This window comes from Amblyomma americanum, chromosome 5 (genome assembly GCF_052857255.1).
Source record: "Amblyomma americanum isolate KBUSLIRL-KWMA chromosome 5, ASM5285725v1, whole genome shotgun sequence".
Lineage (NCBI taxonomy): Eukaryota > Metazoa > Arthropoda > Arachnida > Ixodida > Ixodidae > Amblyomma > Amblyomma americanum.
In genome coordinates this window covers 152,716,245-152,729,009 of record NC_135501.1, presented here as the reverse complement: position 1 = coordinate 152,729,009, position 12,765 = coordinate 152,716,245, and the positions used below count along the sequence as shown (strand labels likewise).

General features: G+C 49.0%; 1 protein-coding gene across 1 annotated transcript; it reads right to left on the bottom strand.

The window, feature by feature from the left end:
- Positions 1 to 1,198: 1,198 nt before the first annotated feature.
- LOC144135154 (uncharacterized) lies at positions 1,199 to 4,501 on the bottom strand. Its single transcript, XM_077667893.1, has 2 exons — positions 4,331 to 4,501; positions 1,199 to 1,825 (listed from the first exon to the last, which is right to left on the bottom strand). Exons 1-2 carry the CDS (start codon positions 4,478 to 4,480, stop codon positions 1,613 to 1,615), a joined length of 363 nt encoding a protein of 120 aa, XP_077524019.1. The 5' UTR covers positions 4,481 to 4,501; the 3' UTR covers positions 1,199 to 1,612.
- Positions 4,502 to 12,765: the final 8,264 nt, after the last annotated feature.

Here is a 12,765-nt window from a genome sequence, read left to right as displayed (position 1 = left end):
AAAGTCACCGCCGTTTCTTGAAACAAAATAAAATATAGACAAGTGGCACACGAGGCCCAAAGTTATCGCAAGCCGTTTGAGCGCATTGCAAGATCTGCTTCGGACGGTGCTGCGCACTCTTCGGACTGCGCAACCAGAGCCTACGAAACCGCGAACATTTCGCAAATAACTCCCCGCGAGCCAATGTGAAACACGAAAGCACACCATTCCCACACAAACGCACAAAACACTCGCAGACGAGTACAAAAAAGGTCATTAAAGGACCGGTCCCAAAAATAAACTAATTCGATTCGATGTATACGCACGGACGGTCCTGAGAACACTGGTACGTTGTGCTGAGGTCCATGAAGCAGTCGCCAAGGAATTATGCGTATACAGACATTGCCAGTTCACACGATTCAGCAACCAGTACTGACAGCAATCACGCTTCCGGAAGTATGTTCGTTGGCCTTGCGCCTCACCATCACCACTACCCTACGTCCTGTTGTACAAGGCTGCAGGACTGCACAAGGCCTAACGGCCCAACAGTTCCATTCACGTCCTTGTCCATTCAAGTCAATGCCACGTAAGGTATGGAACTCAGGACAGGCCTTTTAAGCGCACATCGATTCGACACGCAGTTGGCATTGTAGCATGCATAAGCACATGTCCATACAAATATTTCAAAGCAGCGTTGCGCTTGCAGGAGCCGTAATGACCTAAAATTCGTTAAGTCAACAACGGCAATTGAGCAATTTAGCTGCCAAGAAACTTTTCCTGCCAAAGCCTACCGATGACTACTGGCCCGATTAGGCAATTTTTAGGGTTCCTGCACAGACAATAGACGACGTAATGAGCAAGGTTACGCTGTGCCCTTAAGCATGAGGGGCGGTAACTAACATCTGGCAAAAAATTCTGACCACAATAAGCTGCGCGTCTAATTTGATTCGTTATTAGGCATCGAGCGCTGAAGTATAACTGACGCAGACCTGATGCCTAGGAAACCAGGAAAAAGAAAACACATAAGGAGTTTCATGTAAAACTGAGTTATTTCCTGCAGCTAACAATTGGCACAGATTAATTAACGATGTGGAACAGAGGTAATCATTCAAATATTAAAATTATATATGTATGGAGGACAAAGATGCTGCTTATAGCGTATGACGTAATATCTTAATCTCCCTTAAACACGTCAGTGCTAATTACGCTGTGATAAATTGGTGAGGCGTGTGCTCGTATTATAACGTGTTGGAATTGCAGGGCATCGTATAGTTTGGCACTGTGGCTTTGGTGTAATGTAAAGTTCTGCGCTTCACTGTGGTGCGGCTAGGTGAGTTGCAGCAGTTGCTTGTGATGCAATGCGAGGTACAGAATTGTGCAAGTGATGTAATGCAGTGTTAATGTGGTGCAATGAAGGATAATGCACCACCTCCAGTGCTTGGTGTAGTGTGATATGTTGAGGCGCAGCGCAGTCCAACCAACACCATTGGGCCAGTGCACATGTGGCCTGACATCGTGCGCTAAGGAGCAGTACAGTGTGCTGTGTAGTTCATTGGTCCGGCCTTCTTTGTACTGTGTAGGGTGTACAGTGTCCACTGGTGTCGTGTAGCTTCGGTGACGAGTGATAGCGAGACTACGTTGGGCAGAACGGGCCGCCTGTGGAGTTGACGTCGCACTCGTAGAGCTCGCCAAACTCCTCGATGTTGTACAGCGGCAGAATGCACTTAGCCCGTGGCGTCAGTGGGTCGGCCTTTCCACTGCCGCTGCACCACAACAGGCAGAAGCGTGTGAAGAACACGCGCAGCGCTTCGGGCCAATAGTCGTTGAACACCTTGACCGTCCGGGACTGCAAGCACAGACACGCACAGTCGCAAGTCACGCGGAGCGGCAGCAGCGAAGTGCAAACACTCGTCTGTATGAGAACACAAAATTATTCGCATTTCGCACCGCAAGTTCATCTATATATCTGTGTACTGCAGAGGGTATAGGTGTTTGCCATTCTCTGAAAAAGGTGCGAGACCCTGTTTAATCATTCAAAGCGCCGCGTTAGTGTTTCTCAATTGTGCCGAATTAGAAGAAAAAGAAAAAATCTGGGGCAATCAATTTGATTGATGCGGAGGAAATGTGATAGTGTGCTTCTTTCAATCGGCAGTTGATTACAGTTCTGATGTTATTCCAATTCTGAGTTCAATGTCACCTAAGGCTTTACACTTGTTTTTTTTTTTATTTTTAATAGGCTTCTTGAGCTATAAGACCACCTTTTTCGACATAGCATTTTCAGAAGTCTAGCACATCAGAATATAGCTAAGACGTGCTAACAGCAGGCTCGCTAACTAATATTGAATGCTTAACTTTTTAACTACTACTGTTAGGCTCCTGAATTACTGAGGCGCGTATAGCCCATCGTAAGGAATATGCATATCAGTTTTTAGAATTTTGAAAACGCGCTTACCCTCGCGGTTAATTAATGTTGGACATGATAGCGCACATGTTCAACAGCAGCTCTTGATACAGCGTGAGCTTTCAATGACCGAGCTAACCTTGGCGCTCCAAGATCAGACACTGTGGAGTCGTAGACGAGCTGATCCTCAGTTCTGAATCTGACACGTCATGAATATACCAACCTCAGGTACTCGTTAGTGTGTCATTGCACCCCATGGAAAACCTGTTTTGCTCCTTAAGAGTTGCGTCACGGAGAAGCTAACCTCCAATGCTCTTTACTGGAACACTGTACATGATGAACAAGCTAACCTCCAGTGCTTCTTATTATATGTCGTGGGTTGGCCTACCTCCATTAGTGGGACACTGTAAAGTCATGATAAAGCTAACCTGCAGCACCGCTTAGTGAAACATCGTCCCTGAGGGCTTTCTACTGCACCAAAATATTACAGCGCCAAATATTAATGGGTAGGTAGGTAGCGATCGCGCCGTTCCTGTGGCATCTGTAAAAATTACGTCACACATTGTGCTGCGCACTGTTCTTTCCCAGCATCAGACGTTAACAGAAAAGTTGTATGTTGCACCTGAAGTGGAAAGTGCATGGGCCTGTTGGTGGCTCCAGATAAGTTGAAAGAGATGTGAAAGGGAAGACTGAAATAGCCAGAAGCAGCCAGCACTCTCGTGCAAGTGTTTTTTTTTTCTCTCGCTGGTATAGCATAAGTTTTATGGGACCACCGATAAATATTTTCCATCATTTCAAATTAGCCTGCATTAACTGTACAACCGCAGCGTACCTTGGTCGTCGCTAGGCCCTAAAACCATTTATGGTACTGTTACTACGAGTTGCACGCTACAAACCACGCAAAGTACAGTTCGTTAACATTGGACAAAAGTCTCTGAGTTGGTTAGCTGCAGCATGCCAGAAGTTCTCACTCTCCAAAGATGGAGGAAAACCCAGGTGCTGACTTCCCTGGATTCTTAGAGCTTCAAGGGTACCGTACCAGCTCGAATATACGGGTGAAAATTGAATCCTGAAGACTTATGTCCAAGACTATATACACAGTATTGGACATAAATCTTGGGCACATAAAGTGTACTTACCTAAGGGTACGTGTTCACTACTTTTGCGGCTGTCTTTCGTTCGAACTTGCCTTCCAGTCTGATTGCATACATACTAAAACATTGTGCGCTCTCTAAACTGTACTGCCGCGACACCTTGCAATGTTCATTTGTTCATGCTCAGAGCTGTCGGCACATGTCTTTATCACTTTGTTTGTGATGCGAGATACTCCACCAAGCGCAAGTGCCACTACATTGTTCTGGCCAGAGGCACCCTGGAAGACCAGGAGACAATAAATCACCGTTGCCAGAGTGTCGGCGGAAGCTACTGCAACTCATAGGCAACGAAACCGCGTTGCCTCTTGACGAACCAAGGTGAACCTAGTATATTTGTTTCCTTGTGGCTGTAAGCTAATGGCGGACAGGGGCTTAATTGTTTACATTCTTTGAGGCTGCCCCACCATACTTTTTTGTAAGCTAATGGGACGGGCTGGGCAATTTTGTTTATTTTTCTCTGCCCTCACTAATACATGTAAGCTAATGGGAAGCCCATTACACCAGTGGTATGGGCAGAGACACTTTACTTTTCATTATTTTCTAGTCCCACAATAACTTTTGTAGGCTAATGGGTAGGTATGTCATATTAGAAAGGAAGAGGAAAATAAATAAATTTAGGATATGAAATTAAACACTGATCTCGCTTTAAAAGCACGTAAGTATAGCCTTAAGTGGCCTCTGATTTTTTTTGCGTGTGTGTTTGGGGTGGTCAGACCTTAGACATTGTAAAAAAAACAAAGGAAGAAACTCTTCTACCAAAATAAAATACCCACAGCCGAAAGAAGCAGACACTGACCTTCCTGCGGAAGGCGTTCTTCAGACCCGAATAGGCCAGCCGCGCTCCGACCGAGAGGGTCAGCAAATGAGTCTGTTGCTTGTCAGCAGTAGTGGGATTAAAACTGGGGAACCCCAGTAGCTTGCGCCGACGCAGGAGGCACTGCAGCATCTCGCCGTGCTTGTTGAGCGACCAGTTGTCCCACGTGGACTGACGCTGGTCCTTGACGCCGACAGCTGCTATCTCGGCCAGCTGGACTCCAAGCAAAGCCCCCATTGTGCCGTAGTTGAAGTAGTCCGGCACATCGTATATGTACAGGTACGGATCGCGCTGCGCGCAAGGCATGTTCATTAGGTTATGTCCCGGTGTGGTGTACGAGTTAGACCGCGGTCTTACGCTCACGTGAGCACCAGCATTGGACGCACAAACAGAGCTTTCCAACTTGGCTCACTGGCGTAGTCTAACGTTGATTAAACAGAACCCACCAATAAGTCATGCAACCTGTAGGATCAATTCACATCCCTAGCTCTTTGATCATGATGCGAAACTCATTAAAGCCCCGGCCATTCCCTGAGGCTAGCAGATGCAGGCGCCATCTGCAGTGGGAAATAAATAGAATGCGTCGCTATTCGTTGTCATTACCTTCAAAGGCACTGAAATGTGTTGCTTGTTTTAGCTTTTATTGTGCTTTACCTCGTAGTCCTCCCGATTCCATATGCAGTATATTATTCACATATTCTTTCGCGCCGTCAAATCGTCCTGTCCCTTTTCCCGTATTCTTTCATCCGAGAAGGACAGCGGTGGCTCAGTGGTTAGAGCGCTCGATTACTGAGCCGGTGTACCCGCGGGTTCGATCCCGACCGCAGCGGCCGCGTTTCGATGGAGGCGAAACGCATAGGCGCCCGTGTGCTGTGCGATGTCAGTGCACATTAAAGATGCCCAGGTCGTGAAAATCATTCCGGAGCCCTCCACTACGGCACCTCTTCTTTCACTCGCACATTCCTCCCTTCCCTTAAGGCGCGCGGTCCTGTTCACGGAGATGTGGGACAATTTCTGCGTCACTTTCTTTCCATTAATAATAATAATAATAATAATAATTGGTTTTGGGGGAAAGGAAGTGGCGCATTATCTGTCTCATATATCGTTGGACACCTGAACCACGCCGTAAGGGAAGGGATAAAGGAAGGAGTGAAAGAAGAAAGGAAGAGAGAGGTGCCGTAGTGGAGGGCTCCGGAATAATTTCGACCACCTGGGGATCTTTAACGTGCACTGACATCGCACAGCACACGGGCGCCTTAGCGTTTTGCCTTCATAAAAACGCAGCCGCCGCGGTCGAGTTCGAACCCGGGAACTCCGGATCAGTAGTAGAGCGCCCTAACCACTGAGCCACCGCGGCGGGTCATTTTCTTTCCACAAAAACCAATCTCAGTTTCGGGGCGATAGCTTCACTACACTATGTATAGCCAAGGTCACCAGGCCGAGCCGAAAGCCTTCAATGAGTATGCGCCGAGAAACAGGTGTGCCGAGCGTGAGGTCAGAGTTCGGCCGCTGCCGAAGCCAACTCCACAGCCTCGATGCGGGCGTCGCGCATGCACAGTGGCTACAGGCGCACTGCGCGTGACGTCAGAGTTCAGCCGCTGCCGAAGCCGAATTCCACAGCCTCGCTGCTCGCGTCCCGCATGCGCAGTAGCTACAGGCGCACAGCGCGTGACGTCAGAGTTGCGCCGCTGCTGAATAATAATAATAATTAATAATAATAACTGGTTTTGGGGGGAAAGGAAATGGCGCAGTATCTGTCTCATATATCGTTGGACACCTGAACCGCGCCGTAAGGGAAGGAATAAAGGAGGGAGGGAAAGAAGAAAGGAAGAAGAGGTGCCGTAGTGGAGGGCTCTGGAATAATTTCGGCCACCTGGGGATCTTTAACGTGCACTGACATCGCACAGCACACGGGCGCCTTAGCGTTTTTCCTCCATAAACACGCAGCCGCCGCGGTCGGGTTCGAACTCGGGAACTCCGGATCAGTAGTCGAGCGCCCTAACCACTGAGCCATCATGGCGGGTTTAATAACAATTCCAACTGGGATTTTATTGAAACACAGTCCACCTAGTAACCGTACCACACATGCACCGTAGCCAAATAAAATGAGAGCATTAAGAGTTATTATTCAAGGAATCAAATTGTTTATCTGTCAGAAAAAGATATTTCAAGATCAAAACAGAAATTCCTGCGTTCTTTTATCTCGAAGGCATCAAGGAGCCCATTTAGGGGCAATGTGTGCTGCATGCCCAAGGCCCGGGGTAGATTTCGATCGCTTAATATACGGAATACTTAAATTTGGCAAAGGTGGCATATATCTGCCTGAAAGCATAGCAACTTGATGCAGTTGGTAGTGGCAGTTGGTGAGCCACCGCGGCGGGATTCCGCCGCGGTGGCTCAGTGAAGCCGATTCTACAGTCTCGCTGCGCGCGTCGCGCATGCGCAGTAGCTACAGGCGCACTGCGCGTGACGTCATAGTTGCGCCACTGCCGAAGCCGACGCAGCAAACAACGTACCTCCCCAGGAGCGCCCAGAAAGGATGGAATGTCCCTGTCCCAGTACAACATTTATCGAACATTTCCAGGCCGTAGAAGCAGGACATAGAAACACAAGCAAAAGGGAAGTGTGCCCACTAATGTCCTAGAAACGTTTTTTCGAGGCTGTTAAGCAGAAACAAAAACAAATCATAGCATTTTGGTCCCAGAAAGGTAACTGGGATAACGTTTTTGGGACCAATGCTTTTCAACAAAAAATACAAGTTGACTCCTCGCTCCCTTTTCTCTCTCCCTCGCGCCAAAAGCTACGGGGAGAGGTTTTGCGCTTGCACTCGCCGTTTTGAGAGATCAGGCAGTTTTGTTCGAACAGCCGAAGGAAGCGCAGTTCACCCCGCATCTCTCTCGTGGGCCGTCGGCTCCATGCTGCAGGCAGGCAGGCGACGGCGGTCTGCCTTTTCATCGCATCGCCGGGAGCGGCGTTCACCAACGTGCCCGTCTTCAATAGTGTTTCCAACTTCAGCACAGTTCGGTGGTCCATGCAGCATCTCCAACTACCAGCAGTCCTCGTTGCGCCGCTGTCTAGCAGAGGCGCAGTAATGGGCCTCCCGTCGCTCGCCCGGCTTCCTCGCTGGACGGAAGCCATCTTGCGCACACGTATTCACGCAGCCCCTAGCCGCTCGCGCGCAAGCCCCAGCGCGCAGCAGCTCTTGCTCTCATCACTGGGCTGTCGTGAACTTCGTAGCTGCGGATTCATGGCAGCTTTCCCGCGCACCTCGGCGTGCCCCCATAATTCCTTTTGGAACTGGTGCAGCGGCGCGCGGCGCATCACAAGTCTTTTGCACAGCTTCACGGCCCTACAACATAATGGCGCTCTTACAGGCGTCGTTCGCGGCAGCAGAGTTCAAGGCAATAGGCGACTCCTAGCGCGCACTCTGCATCCCTCCGCGCCTCCGACGACTGTGGCGTGTTGTTGGTGGCAGCGTGGCCGTCCACTGTGGTCATAGGCGGGAGAGATCTTCGGAAGCCCACCAGACTCTTGCTGCGAGTGCCCATGGATTAACCTGCTCTACCTACATAGCCGTCCTGTCGCAGCGGTATAGTTTGTGTTGTGTTCGCGTCGCTGACTCCCAACCCACCCCCACCGGATTACTTGTGCCTTGGCCACCTTGATATCGCCTCCCACGCCGCATTGTGCCGCACGCGTGGTCTGCTGTACCATGGGTGCGGCGAGCCAGGGCTCCTACCTCAAGACGTCCCCCCTTTCCATCCGGCTCCAAGCAGTCTTATTCCACACTTAGTCACAAAAAATAAAACGGGGGTGTAACGAGGATGTAACGCGTATGTTTGAGCGTTCGCTGTGCCGTGAGAAGGCGCAGGACAGAAGGCTGCGTTGAACTCATATATATAGTTGCAGCATTTTATTTCATCCGCGGGTTTCTGTTGGCAACGTCGTCAAGGTATGTGGTTTATGCTCGTTTTTTTTTTATTTTCGCCTCGTAGAATCAATTTTTTTTCCTGTTTTGTTAACAAGCTCAAGATTGCTCCGAGGCTCGTGCGAGAGGCAAAGCGAGAGGGAGGTTTCACCCTGCAGAATATCCGTAACCTGAAACCGCGTATCTGTATCGTTCGCCCATATCGTCTTTCCTTTTGGCACCCAGGTTGCTCTTTACATGCGTTTGCTTTTGCGTGTGCATATATGCTTTTTTACCCTTTAGTATGTTTGCTTAAGGTGCATCAACTTTCAGCCTGTATTATGTTTTTATTACTCCATTTTTTTTTTCAGATTTATCAGAGCTAGAGAAAATCTTGGCCATTATTATTTGCTGCTGTCGTAGTGCTCCGTACATTGTTGTTAAATGGTGCATACATATGCGTCTCCTGTTTGTATTCATTTAAATGCAAAGAGCACATCTAATAAACTGAAATTACATCTGTACTGCGCTGCTATTCCCTGTTATATGGGCGGGATCGGGCGACTTTTTGAATTATTATTTCCTTCGATAGCGCTTCGATATAGCGCTTCGTGACAGAGAAATTGATTATCTGCATGCGATGTCTTATTATTTCACCACGTGTACATGAGTTCTTCATGCTTCTTTCTTTTCCTTCTTATACGAGCGAGATGTATATATTCGACGAACGTGCATTAAAAATCTGGTTGTTATTCAGCGCCGTGTCCCGCCTCTCTCTTTGTCTCGTGCTGCGCTGCTCCCGTCACAAGATCATGCACCAACCAGCCAAAATTTTCACCTGGTTAAAGCACATTTCATGTAAACAGATAAGTCTGAATGGCCTAGCCAGCAAGCATTCACGCGAGTTGACAGATGTATTACACCACCTGTAACGTAAGCATGTGCCTGAAATTTGGTACATGTGTGCGCTTAGATGTCTGAAGTCTGCATGAAAAAGAAGAAATAATTTTATTGAACCATAGCCCAGAAATCTAGCATTAACATTTTGGGGCTGTTCCTGGGACGCACAACTTTTTGGACACGGCTAGTTGTGGGGACGTTTTTTGGACGTCGTCGGGAAAAATAAGAACCTCCTGGGGACATTCCAAATGTCCTGATGAGATATTTCTGGGAAATTTTGAGGAGGTTTTGTGTTTGTTGGGGACTTCACAGCCTCGCTGCGCGCGACGCAGGGAAGGAAAGTGAAGGTTGGTTTTAAGAAAAGGAAATGACGCCTGTCTCACACTGCACCATTTCCTTTCCTCAAAAGATTGGCAGTGCTACAGTGGCTGGAATACTATTCCAGCCACTGTAGCAGTGCTTAGCTCAGCTATGCCAGGATACATGTAGCGAGAGCTGCAGTTCCCCCCTGGTCTAATCGAGGGGGGAGTTATACGACGAGTCTATGGAAACTACCAGTCGCTCGACGACAAGCGTAACCAGGGAGATGCAGCTTTTCGCTTTCGACCATTGTTAACCAGAGCTAAACCATCAGCGTATTGGATACACAATCGATACGATGACCCGTGTGCTGTGCGATGTCAGTGCACGTTGAAGATCCCCCGGTGGCCGAAATTATTCCGCAGCCCTCCACTACGGCACCTCATTCTTCTTTTCTTCTTTCACTCCCTCCTTTATCCCTTCCCTTACGGCGCGGTTCAGGTGTCCAACGATATATGAGACAGATATTGCGCCATTTCCTTTCTCCCAAAAAATTATTATTATTATTATTATTATTATTATTATTATTATTATTATTATTATTATTATTATTATTATTATTATTATTATTATTATTATTATTATTATTGGGGAAGGATTTGATTGTAAAACATTTTATTCGCCGGGAAGAGCTTGGCAAGAGGTCGCGTTAAGTGGTCGAGAGTACATAGCCCTCGACGACTTTGTCAGCCCACTCCACCGCCAAAACTTGCGTTCTGGGGTCAGAGCTAGCCAGCACGGTCTCCCACCGCTCGAGAGAAGGAGCTGTAACTAGATCACCCGGAGGTGGCTCTATTTTGCAGTCCCACAGGATGTGATGGCGCAGTATCTGTCTCACGTTTCGACGGACACCTTTCTTCTGCCCCTTGATCGAGTGATTCTCTCCCTCACCGCCTTGGCCGGTCCGCTTGGACCTGCTAGCGTGATATTACGTGGGGTGGTAGACGAATGGGGGATAACCACAGCTTATTCGGGTTAACTGCGGCGTCAAGAAAATCGGTCGACGCCATTGGCTGGAGGCTGTCCTTTGTGGGGCATATACCGCTTCGTTCTTGAGTCGTATCCGACTGTAGTCACATCTCGTCACAATGTGATAAAGCCGCTTGCCAACAGCTTTGAACATGAAACGTAACAAAGCTTTGCGGCAATATGCTAATGCAGCACTGTGATTTAGACTGAAGTACTCGTAGCTTCCACGTAGAACGTTACTATGGCAACAAGGCATGCTCCCGGCACCGCGATATACGCCTTCTCAGCCGCCGCGGCGTCTCAGCGGTTACGGCGCTCGGCTGCTGACCCGAAAGACGAGGGTTCGATCCCGGCCGCGGCGGTCGAATTTCGATGGAGGGGAAATTCTAGAGGCCCGTGTACTGTGCGATGTCAGTGCACGTTAAAGAACCCCAGGTGGTCGAAATTTCCGGAGCCCTTCACTACGGTGTCCCTCACAGCCGGAGTAGCTTTGGGACGTAAAACCCCATGAACCAAACCAATATACGCCTTCTCGGACGGCCTGCACGCACCTGGTAGAGCGTGGGCACCACGACGTAGTTCACGCTGGAGACGTAGGAGAGGATGCCCTTGAACTCGAGCTCCGAGATCAGCAACTCGAGGCGCGTGGGAGGGTTGGCGGCCATGACGCTGTGGTGCAGCCTGAGCGCCGCCGCCAGAACCTTGAGGAACTTTTGGCCCTCGTCGAGCTTCACGTCCGGCCTGTTGTAGTCGACGTTCGAAGCATTGAAGCGCCTGCCCGCGATCACGTGCAGCGACACCTTGTGCAGCTCCTCCGCCGTCTTCTTCCGGGTGGTGGACTTCTGCGCGCGCAACTTCCCGTTAAGCGACCGCCGAGAGCTGCAGAGCATATCCTTCGGCCCCATTGCCATCTGCTGGCGGGACCTGGCAAGTGCCTGTTTGCTATAGCTAGTGGTCCTGAACGTGGTAACGGGCGTTGCTGCCATTAGTATATGGCAACCAATGGCGAGAGAGCAAAGGAATGTACCGAGAAAAAAGTTGGAAGAGACACTTAAGCGCCGCCTTAGGTTAAGACGCGAAAGCGTTATGGCTTAATTCCCATATATGCAGAAGGTCATTCTCTACTTTACATTCATAGATCCCTGGGAGTCCTCATACCCCTCCTGGCGCAGTGGTGCAGCGGTTAAGCGATGCACCACTGCCCTGCGATGGCAGGCGCTCCCAGCCCTGCCTCCTGGGTTGCTCTCTGGCGACCGCCTGCCAGAGCCATGCCCGTGATTCTTTGCTCACAACGCCGACGCCAACACTGGTTTTGGTTGTTAACGGGGCCTTTAACGCTCACAAAATGGTCACAAAATAGAGAAACTTCGTTTTTGAAGTTCAATACGTAGCATGGGCCTATATAAAGAGCAATAATTAAGGGCCAACAGCAAATAAATGTTACCAACGCTTAAGGAAGCAGTAATTAAAGGCGAACTGAAACGAAATTTTTCTTTGGCAAGAATGCATCTTAACCCATTCCGTTCGATCGGCGAGCTGGGTTCGTCAGCCCGTTCCTAGAGAAAACGACCAAATAAAAGCTCAGCTCGAGGAAGTAACAGCCATTTTCTTGCAATTACATGTGCGACCTGATTTCGTCGATTTGTGTTGTCATATTTTTGATAGGTGGCAGCACACACACCATGGAGGAGCAGGCAGTAGTCAGTTCGTTATGGTAGAGAATGTATTTTGAAGTATTGAAGCGAAAAATTTCACTACGCTAGGAAAGCAGTCGTGGCGAAGGCTGGAGAATTACCTTGAACGACTTTCAGCCCAACCACGTTAGCCGTGGATGACATGTGGCACAGTTAGGATGTCGAACCCTTAACCAATGACCTTTAGTTAACCTTTGGCCTATGACCTTTTACCTTGAGTTGATCTTTGACATTGGGTGACCTGTGGGTTCACCTTTGTCCTTAAGAACCACCGATGGGCTGATGTGAAGCCACGTGATGGCATCCAATGGGGCTCTCGTAAGACCATGTGATACAACGTCATAGCCGCGTGGTCATGTGGGTATATATAGAACAGCTGTCGCGAGCGTGTAGCGGAGCTGCCAAAGACGAATCTCAGACAGTTAGCAAGCGCTCTTGCTTTTCGCTGAATTGCAGGGTTAGCCAAGTTAGGCCAGTGCCACTTTTTTGGAGAACACGCTTGTGACGCATACTCGCTCGCTCCCTCATGGGGGAAGTAGCGAGCCGTCGAAATGCCAGTACGGGCTACCTTTTATCGTGTTTCCTCT